The sequence below is a fragment of the Rissa tridactyla genome, chromosome 2 (genome assembly GCF_028500815.1).
Source record: "Rissa tridactyla isolate bRisTri1 chromosome 2, bRisTri1.patW.cur.20221130, whole genome shotgun sequence".
NCBI lineage: Eukaryota > Metazoa > Chordata > Aves > Charadriiformes > Laridae > Rissa > Rissa tridactyla.
The window spans coordinates 49,676,117-49,686,350 of NC_071467.1; the positions used below are offsets into that span (position 1 = coordinate 49,676,117).

Below are 10,234 nucleotides of genomic sequence, written 5' to 3' on the forward strand. Positions count from 1 at the left end.
TTGGATTATTTGTGGGGCAGGGTATCTGGCATACAGTAGAGTTGGCGTCAGCCCCAATCTACTGGTAGTTCGTGAGTGGCTTTACTTTAAGCCTTTAAGCCCACTTCTTTGTTCTGCATTTTTACCAGTGCCTTGTTGCAAAGGCATCCTAGAGCATGACTGCCTTCTGGACATGACAACAGTAAATGACAATGCTGAAATGCATCGCACTGTGCAAATAGTATTCAGGCATATCTATCTTAAATGCATAAAAATTCATCTAATTAAAATTTTTTATATACATACATACATACTGCTTATTGGAATTCATAGTGCTGTGCGAGCTGCATCAGTCTGCCAGAGTTTGAAACTGCTGCATCAAGTACATAATGAACAGATCCACAAGTAATCTCTAGAAAGTACTTAGAATTAAGACCAAATCTGAGGAGCTTTGTACTTCTTATGACATTTTTCCCCCTTTGGCTTTCATATTAGAGAAGCCACATGAAATCAGAAAGGAGTCTTAAATTCATTCTTTGAAGGTATTATAAAAATGCTGCAGAGCAGTGCTCTTGCTTTTTTCTCAGACTGAGAATGTCTGGCATTTATTTGCTTAGAAAAATAAGAGTTGGATTTGGCATCTTTGCTCTGTGCAGTAAATCATCATTACTAGGCAAAGTGCTTAGTCTCTTAATAGTACTACTCAAATCCTTGCTTCTCAATGGAAAACTTATGAGAAGCTCTACAAATCTGATGGAATAGAATCAAAACTGTAGATTCAGGGAGTATAAATCAAATAACATCCTGTTGGTATGCAAATAACAATGTTATTGACTTAGTAAGCATTACAATCCTGAAAATAGGACTTCTGTTGAAACGATACTTTGCATTTTCCCTGTTTTCCTCCCCATGTTTCCCCCTGACAGATATTGTTTGACATTCTCCTAACGTAGTGTCCTTGTTTCATATTTTGCAGGATTATGACTTGAGCCAGCTCCAGCAGCCTGACACTGTGGAACCAGATGCCATCAAACCTGTTGGAATCAGACGTCTTGATGAAAGGCCAATCCATGCAGAACCTCAGTATCCAGTCAGATCAGCTGCTCCTCATCCTGGGGACATCGGGGACTTCATTAATGAGGTAAAGAAGAGAAAAGGAGTTTCCTCCTAAGATCTGATAAGCTTTTCTATTTTGTTTATTGTACTCTGCAGGAGGAGCTGTTATGTTTGAACATAATAACTTTTTAAAACTTACTTAGACAATTAAAATTGCTATGCTAGATAGAAGTAAATATGTTCTTTTAAAGTGCAGGCAAATTTAATTAACTCATTCAAACAGAAAGGGAAGATTTATCAATTAACTTCTGTACATTTGTATTAATTACATTCATAATATGTTATCAGCTACAACCACAGTATCTCCAAGCAGGATTATTCTATGGGTTCCAAGTAATAAATAGTCTAACAAAATTATAGTTTAGCCTAAATTCATTTATTAATTCATAGTAATTTAATAGTGGAAGAGTTCACTTTCATTTTCCTCACACATTACCCTTTGAGTCCAGATAATAGTGGAAATTCAGTACCTTCAATAAGACCAAAAGAATTCCATCAAATACGATTAGGGAGCAGGGCAGCTAAATTAAATGTTACGTAAGTGTTTTTAATACTTGTCTTGTCGTAGAGCTTTAAAAGTCTTTGCATTATCTTTGATTCTTCAATCTAATAAAGATAAATGTAAGTAAGATTCAGACTATACCAGATTACTCACAGTTCTAAAAGAAATGCTCCTACAAGTATTTGTTTCATTATTTCTGTCACTGGTCAGTCTTAAACCATTGGGTTTGTGGTACTTAAGATAGTTTCCTGTGCTTGATGATTACAGGAAAACAAACACTAATCCAAAATTTACCACTTAAAAATAAGCTATATTCTATAGATATATAGTAATAGTCAATTTTTTTTCTCTAATTTTCTCATATCTTCCTTGGCAACTAGAGCTTGACAAGTATTGCAGAACTGTTTTTGCAAACGTGTTTATTCTTGTTTGCTTTAAAGAAAAGTCAGGCTAATAGACTAAAGTCTTTTGTGTTAGCAAGCTGCAGAAAATTGAGTTTGCTCCTTGTAAGGTAAACAGCAATACAATTGTAAAAAAACCTGCAGGGACATGACTAGCAGGAAACATACAAATATTCTCATAAGACATTGTATTTTAAGAGACTCCAGGTTTGGGGAAGAGCTGTATTAGAAAGAGCTGTCTCAACAAAGAGGATTTTTGCATGCCTTGCATTTCTAAATATTACAATTATAATCAGCTTCTGGAAAATAGTGGAGACGTGGGACAATAAAAGGCCCACACTGTTGGCCAGGGCAGCGTGCACACAAAGAACTTCCTTGTGCTTCCTTGTCTTCGTCCAAACAATCAGTTTCCCATCCTGTTCTCACACAGCCATGACCAGATACTACCCGCCTGGCAGGTGGTCAGGAAAAACCCATAATCCTCAATACCCTGTTTTTTCTTGTGCTCAAAGCAGCTATCAAGCTCTTTTACAAAGCCAAGACAAGGAGTAAGTTTGATTCTCCTGGAAAGCCAGAAAGGGGCCAGAGTTTGTCTGGCATCCTACAAATTTTAAATTACTTAGCAAGCTGTGCTTGCAATACTGTTTTACGGTAGGTTATCGCTCTTGAAGATTACAGCATCAATGTGTAGACGTGGAGCTATAGAAACAGTACATGCTGTCATGATTTAGCCCGATATGTTTATGTCACAGCACAGACGAGCATGGAGTCATTTTCTTACGCTGTCTATTGTACAATACCTCCCTCTATGCTTCCCCTTGCCGTGCACCAAAAGAGAAAGCTTCTCCCAGCTATTCTTACACAGTAAAATAATGTCAATAATGTCATTGACTCTAAAATAAGTTAACTTTGGAAATGCATATGAAATTAAAGAAAACGTGGTAATTTTCTTGTCTGCAAGCTAGCTCAGAATTAATTATATCCTCTGATTGAAAGGAACTATGTGAGGGAGCTTATATGTTTCAAGCGCTATATATTTAGCTTCTTTTTTTCATAAAGTATTTATTAGGATTTCACAGTAATGTGTCGTTTTACTATGGGGCATTCCACCCAACCTTCTCTAGCAAACAGTAGCTGCAAAAGTTGTCCATGCTCTGTCTGTTAGGTCAGAAGTCTGAGCAAAATGGAGATTTTATTTCTCCAAAACAGTTTCATCTGAATTTGTGTTTTATGTTAAAATTTCCCATGGCAAATGTGATTATAAAAAGTCTATTTGGGGGGGAGGGGGAAATACCAGTCTTTCACGGTAATCTTCACCATTACAGTTAAATTTCCAAATTATCAGCATCTAGAGCATAAACATTCAGGCTGCACAGGTTTTCAGACTCTCTTCAGAGAATTCCGCCTACAGTCCTGGCAAGATTATACCCAAACAAATCGGTGAGTTCCTCTCAGTTTTACTTGGAGTAAATGGAAGAAATAGCTTGGGTAAAACCTGTACCAGACATTTCTTAGGGCAGTTCCTACAGAAGATACGCTGAGCTGTGAAAACAACATAGCAAGATAAGAAAGGGAAGAGTTCTTATCTCTCTGCATCCAGCTTCAACATCGTTACGTGAAGAACTTTCTTTCACTGTAATTACAAGTCATACCATAATTTTTCCCTTGGGCAGCCCTAAAACAAGCCACCTGCAAAACTATCCCGGTCGCTAGCCGAGCAGGGGGAGGCTGCCTTTGACTTGTCAGTACCTCGGTAGCAAAGTCTGCATCGAACCCCATTGGTTTGAAAAGATGCAACATTTCTGGAGATCAGTCTGGACTTTTGGAGGACTTGGCCCTATCCTTGAGATGCTGATCAGCGTCATCCCTTGGGATGCTGGCCCACGTGCGGGAATTAATTTAGTCTGTTGAATGCTCAGCAGCACCTCATGCACACAGACAGCATTGTTCAGATTAGCCTCTGAATTGCTCCAACTTTTGACAAAAAAGAACTATAGGCTGTTGGTTTCAGATGTCAGAGGATTTGGCTACCATCACCAAGCAAGCATAGGGTGTTGTTTTTTTCTTCCTACTTATATTACAGAGCCGTAGAAACAAAAAGTGAAAAAAACCTAGTGGGTTGTTTTGTTTCTTTCCTTTTGGCAGTACTCTATTTCTTGGTATATTATTTTCTAGCTGCCATCCGTTGTATTAAATCTACTAAACTCAATGAGACATACATAAGTAGGAGTATTTCGTAGTGGCCTAATGACATCTCAGCTGAAAAACAAGTTACAAGTATAATAGAAACTTCAAGTATTTTTATAACACTTACAAAGTTAAGATAACACCTACAGAGCTATGAACTTTCTAAAATAAGAAGGTTCCAGAGGTGCCTTATAATCAAAATATGTTTTGCAGGCATAAGCTAAATGACCTCGGGGACTTTCTTGTTTTGTCTGTTTCAATGGAGAATCTCTAATTTAAGGGGGGAAGGGAAAAACCTCCTTTTCTTCCAGTCTAGCGTACAAACAAGTCAGTGAAATAAGTCATGTGTTATTAAGAATCCTCTGTAGACCTTGTTTTCCATTTGGAGCCTTTTAAAACATAACCTGCAGAGTGTGGAGCATAATTAACAGAATAGTCAGGATTTGCGGGACAGTATAAATTAGGCCTGTTTGAAGTAGCTTTGTTAATCCTGTTTTCAAGAACCACCTATGCTGTCCCTAGAAATCTTAAACAAATTACATTGTGGTGGAGTTTGTGGCTCAGAATATATTTGTAATCAATAGAGGACATAGCCTGAGGTAAACTGAATTTAAATTACAAACTAAAGGTCTCATCTCATGAGGACGTGGAAGACCCTCAGTTCATTCTTAGTAAACCGTTATTGATACAGTGAACCTCCAAGCAGCATAGAGTCCCTCAATGTTTTCTATTTTTCTTGCCATGTTAAAAAAGGTTCCAGATTTAAACAATTTTTTTGTATTTCCCTGTAGGGCTTTGTACTTCCTTTCCTTCTCATCAAAAGTTTGCTGAATCTGATTAAGTAGTAGGATTAATGAAAATAAATGCATTAGATTTTTTTAACGTTTCATGTTAGCTCAAGATTTTGAGGGTTTTGCTTTCCCTTGATTTGAGACAAATTGAGAATGCCACCCATGCTAAGGAAGGTATAACTTAAGGTTACCATTGTTCCTCAGTCAAGGCGCTGTAGTTTCTCCTCTTCTGCCCCTTACCTCCTCCTTAGTGAAAGTTACCACGACATATATAAAAAATGAAGAGGAAAAAAGTGAGATTACTAGTCAGTCTGCTGTGGCTCTTCTGTGACTGCTTGTTGTGCATTAGGCAAATGCAAGGAAATGTGACTTAGTTCATTATCGCCCAGCAGGATCACCTGGTCCCAGGTGTGTGCCCCAGCAATTCTGTTATTGAATAAGCTTCTCTGTCTAGTAACAGCTTTGGGTTTTCAGATCAAGAAACTGTAAACCAAATACCTGTAACAACTCTGCTGCTCTGAGATTCTTTGAACACATCTGGGAAAAACTGAGAGATCCCTTCAGAAGCATTTGACAATACCACGGCAGCAAAGTCAGTCGAAGCAATTCTTGGCAGCCATTTGTTGCCTTTTCAGTTGGGCCAATACAGCAGGTCGTGGTACCACCCACCGAAAGGGATGGCATAATGAGCAAAAATGGTGAAAATACTGAAAGCAACAGAAGCTTCATAAGCCACTTTCACTGCCAAAGCTTACATCCAGTAACCCTAGCTGTGGACGTGCTGTAGAACCTAACAGCAAAGCAGGGCAGTGTGCTGGGTGGGTCCAGAGAATATGCTTAGCAGAAGGAAAGTGAAGAAATTATAATATTTCTTTGTCATTTTAGTGTGTAACCTGCCACACGAAAACTTGGTTGTCATTTGAAGAGTTAGAGGCTAAGGTCAGTCATTATACTATGAATCTGAGGAATTTTTAACCAGAAGATAGGTGCAAATGTCAGTGTAACTTGGGCTGTGCAGTTGAGTCAACACCTCCATAACATGGCCCGTAGCTACGTAAGCACAACCTTTGAAACAATGAATTTGTTAGCGAGATGGTATCTTGTAAGTCAGTAGCTCAAAACCAGTTTTCTTTTTAAATGCTATCATGATACCAGCAGCAAATTGCAGAAAAAATACAACTTCCCCTTTGTAAAAAAAGATGGAAAGAGGCTGCCTGCCGCCTTGCCATGGATGGCTGATGGGTATCGGAATTTCTGCAGTGATGTAGGAAAACGTTTTGTTCGCTGATTTTTGAGAAATTAATATCCCATGGGTGGCTGTCTGTTACTAGGCAGAACTGCAGGGAAATAGCATTTCTTCTCCAAGCTGGCTTTCTAAATGACTTTCACACACTGATACCTGGGATTCATACCTCAGCACTCCTTAAGCTCGAGTGGTATTTATTCTCCTTCTCCGTCACTTGCGTTCAAAAAGTATGGGTGTCTCTTGCTCCAGGCAGGCTTAAGGGAAGATGTAAATACTAAAAGGCCAGTTACTTCCTAAGAAGTAAAGTTGCATTTCTGCTTCAGCAGCATAAATTGAGAGAAAGCCTTAGAACTAGTTCCAGCTTTGAAGCTGGATAAGGGAAGCCTTCCAACATTTGCTGTTGCCTTTTCTGAATCTCCGATCTTTTGTCCTTATTACGGCCATCAAGATGGAAAACTCCAAAGAGAAAGATAACAAGCATCACCAATTATTCTTATCAGATAATTCAAAATTGCGCTTCTAATGCAGGCTATTAATAACCTGCTTGATGTTGTTGTGCTACATGAAACAATCATGGACTTAAAAGTCCAAAATGTGTTCTTGATTAGACGTCATTAGTTTGATAAATATGCCGGGCCTTTCCACCACTGATTTGCAAAATTATTTTAGGTACCTTTTACACGCTTCTGAATGATTTTAGATAGGCAATAAAGAACCAGGATTCTTTCTACCTTATCATTGCCATATGCTTTAATTAATGGGTTTAGGTATGTATTTCTAGAAGGAAAATCAACGTCTGTTTCCATTATGTCACACTTAGACTAAACACAATTGAGAGTAAAACATACTTTTCTAAAAACAGAATATGTTAAATAATTCAAAGGAGGTACACTCAATCCTTCAAATAACTGAGAGTATTAAAAAGGCATTCTTTAAATAAATAAACATTAAAAATAAAGCCAGCGAAATAGCACTGGTTACAATTAACAGTGAGCAATTTAAAATCTTTAGCTCAGCCTTATAGCATTCTGGAAGATGTGTTATCCCTTGTCAGTGACTGCCAGAGCAGAACCTATTCAAAGTGGAAGAACTTGAAAAACCATTGCTAAACCTGTGGAAGGAACTGCAAGGTTGAGAAATCCAAAACACAAGAGGGCTTTTTAACTTTGGACTTCAGCCTTTTATATGCAACTTGTAAATCTTCCCAGGATAAGCACAGAGCAATCATCTTATATTCTAAAATTAATCTTAGTGTTTGGGGTTGGACCTGTGTAAGAAAATAGGGAGGGAAGGGACTTTTCTCGGGAAGAAGTGTGGTTCTTTCCTTACTTCCCTCATGTTCAGTTTGTGTTGGTTTTAGTTTGGGTTATTCAGCTCTAGAGAGCAGAAACTTAAAATTACTGACAACCCGATATTCGTCTGTTGCTAACTTGAATACTTTGAAATGAGGAAACAAAAATGGTTATAATCTTGTATTTAGCTTCGATGTCATAGCGTGTGTGTGTTTTCTGAAGAGCAGGTGGAATCTTATGGGTGGTTATGGCAAAGGGCATAAGGCTTAAGCCAGCATTGTATCTTTTTCTCACAGCAGCGTATAGAGGTACATGAATTTTACAGAACTAAATAAATACGGCTTTTGGAACACACGGATGGACTGCAGGCCAGCAATGTCAGTGTATGTGTTATTGGCCACGTGAGATGGCTGTTAAAGTGAATCTTTGCAAACATGCCTGTTTCTCCTTCCCCATCTGTCTGTTTAACCAGTCCCATATTGCTCATGCCGCAGGTTGTGAGCTGTGTAGCTCTGAAACTATGTATTTATTAGCATCAGTCCAGGTACTGTGATGTTCTCTTCAGGTTTTGGTAGAGCTGTATTTGCAGGTACACTCAAAATGTCCAGTGCTGTAGTGCTGGAAACCTGGCCATTCTAAAAGCAATTGAAATAAGTTCTTGCTGGAGTTACAAAAACATGACTCCTGTTTTGAACTGGATTGCAGAAGAACAAGAGTTTGGTTTTCTCAAGTGGTGAAACATGAGGAGGAACTTCTTTACTTGGAGGGTGGCAGAGCACTGGAACAGGCTGCCCAGAGAGGTGGTGGAGTCTCCGTCTCAGGAGACATTCAAAACCCACCTGGACGCGTTCCTGTGCAACCTGCTGTAGGTGACCCTGCTCTGGCAGGGGGTTGGACTAGGTGATCTCCAGAGGTCCCTTCCAACCCCTGCCATTCTGTGATTCTGCGATAAATAACAGCACTGCAACATTCCAGTTACGTTTTGTCTCTCACAGATACAGAACTTTATCTTTTTTTCTCCTTCTTGCAGGGACTTAAAGCAGCCGACAATGACCCTACAGCCCCACCTTATGACTCCCTCTTAGTCTTTGACTATGAAGGAAGTGGCTCCACTGCTGGATCCTTGAGCTCTCTTAACTCCTCAAGTAGTGGTGGTGAGCAAGACTATGACTACCTAAATGACTGGGGCCCACGTTTCAAGAAACTTGCCGATATGTATGGTGGAGGTGATGACTGAACTTCAAAGTGAACTTTGTTTTTGGACAAGTACAAACATTTCAACTGATATTCCCCAAAAGCATACAGAAGCTAGGCTTTAACTTTGTAGTCTACTAGCACAAGTGCTTGCTGAAGGCTTTGGCTTAGGCTGCAAATCAATTTGGGCTCCGTGGAATATCAGTGATCCAATGCTGTTTGGAAAAAAATATTGAGCTCAGTTACACTTGAATTTTACAGTACAGAAGCACTGGGATTTTATGTGCCTTTTTGTACCTTTTTCAGATCGGAATTAGTTTTATGTTTAAGGCTTTAATGGTACTGATTTATGAAATGATGCATTAAAGAGACAAAATATGTTGGGGTGGGGAGGAGTAAGGTGAAACACAATATGCTTCAACATGCTTTTGTTACATCGCATTGCTTTTATTAAAATAAGGAGATTAAAAAGAAACAAAAAAAATCCTCATGGAACAATTTTATTATCTGGGAGAGAAGACCATGAGGTGGAACAATGTACATTACTTCTAGTTTTAGATGTTAGGGGATTTTTTTCACTAAAATTCTAAAACTTATGCAGCTGGTTGCAAATAAAGGGAGTTTTCATATCACCAGTTTGTAGCAGAATTGATTTTTTTTTTTCTTATGCTAGAATGTTAGACACATTTTGGTCTTAATCCATGTACACTTTTTTCTTTTTTTTTAATTTCTAGTATTTTTTTCCCACTTCACTGTAAAAATGGTATGTGTACATAATGTTTTATTGGCATAGTCTGTGGAGAAGTGCAGAAACTTCAGAACACGTGTATGTATTATTTGGACTATGGATTCAGGTTTTTGCATGTTTATATCTTTCGTTATGGATAAAGTATTTACAAAACAGGTTGCAAACAAGTGACATTGATTCAATTGTTGAACTGTAGTTAGAGTACTCAATATTTTTTTTATTTTTATTTTTATTATTTTTTTGGTTTGGGGAGGGAGAAAAGTTCTTAGCACAAAAGTTTTACATAATTTGTACCAAAAAAAAGGGGGGGGAGGGGAGTTCGCCTGATACTGGTGGCACGAGTAAATATACAGTATGTTTTGGGGGCGGGGAGGGAAGGGGGAAGGAGCTTTCAAACTGGAGAGACTTCTGAGAACAGCTTTGCCTCTGTATTGTGTACCAGAATATGAATGATACACCTCTGACCCCAACGTTCTGAATAAAATGCTAATTTTGGATCCGGTGCTTGGTTTGGCATTTTTTGTCCTACCTGGGCAGCCCTGACTATAGTAAATAAAAAGGACACAAAGTGCGTTTGAGTTTTGTCAGAAGTTAGGTGCGCTTTAGCATTCCGTACTGCTGGGCTGAAAATACACTGCACGTAGAAGAAAGTTTGGCACAGATTTGGAAGGCAAGTTCCCAGGTGAAAGCAAAGCGATCTGTGCCATTTCTGAGAATTCCAAATTTTCAGTTCCACATCGATGGCTATCTCTTCGGTTTAATGTACATTATCTAAATA

General features: G+C 38.6%; 1 protein-coding gene across 1 annotated transcript in view; it reads left to right on the forward strand.

The window, feature by feature from the left end:
• The window catches only part of CDH2 (cadherin 2), a 119,605-nt gene extending 109,792 nt beyond the window's left edge, over positions 1 to 9,813 (forward strand). The window contains exons 15-16 of the mRNA XM_054191971.1: positions 956 to 1,120; positions 8,545 to 9,813. Of these exons, the coding sequence (XP_054047946.1) occupies positions 956 to 1,120; positions 8,545 to 8,751 (372 nt within the window). The 3' untranslated portion in view covers positions 8,752 to 9,813. The remainder of the gene's footprint in view (positions 1 to 955; positions 1,121 to 8,544) is intronic.
• Positions 9,814 to 10,234: the final 421 nt, after the last annotated feature.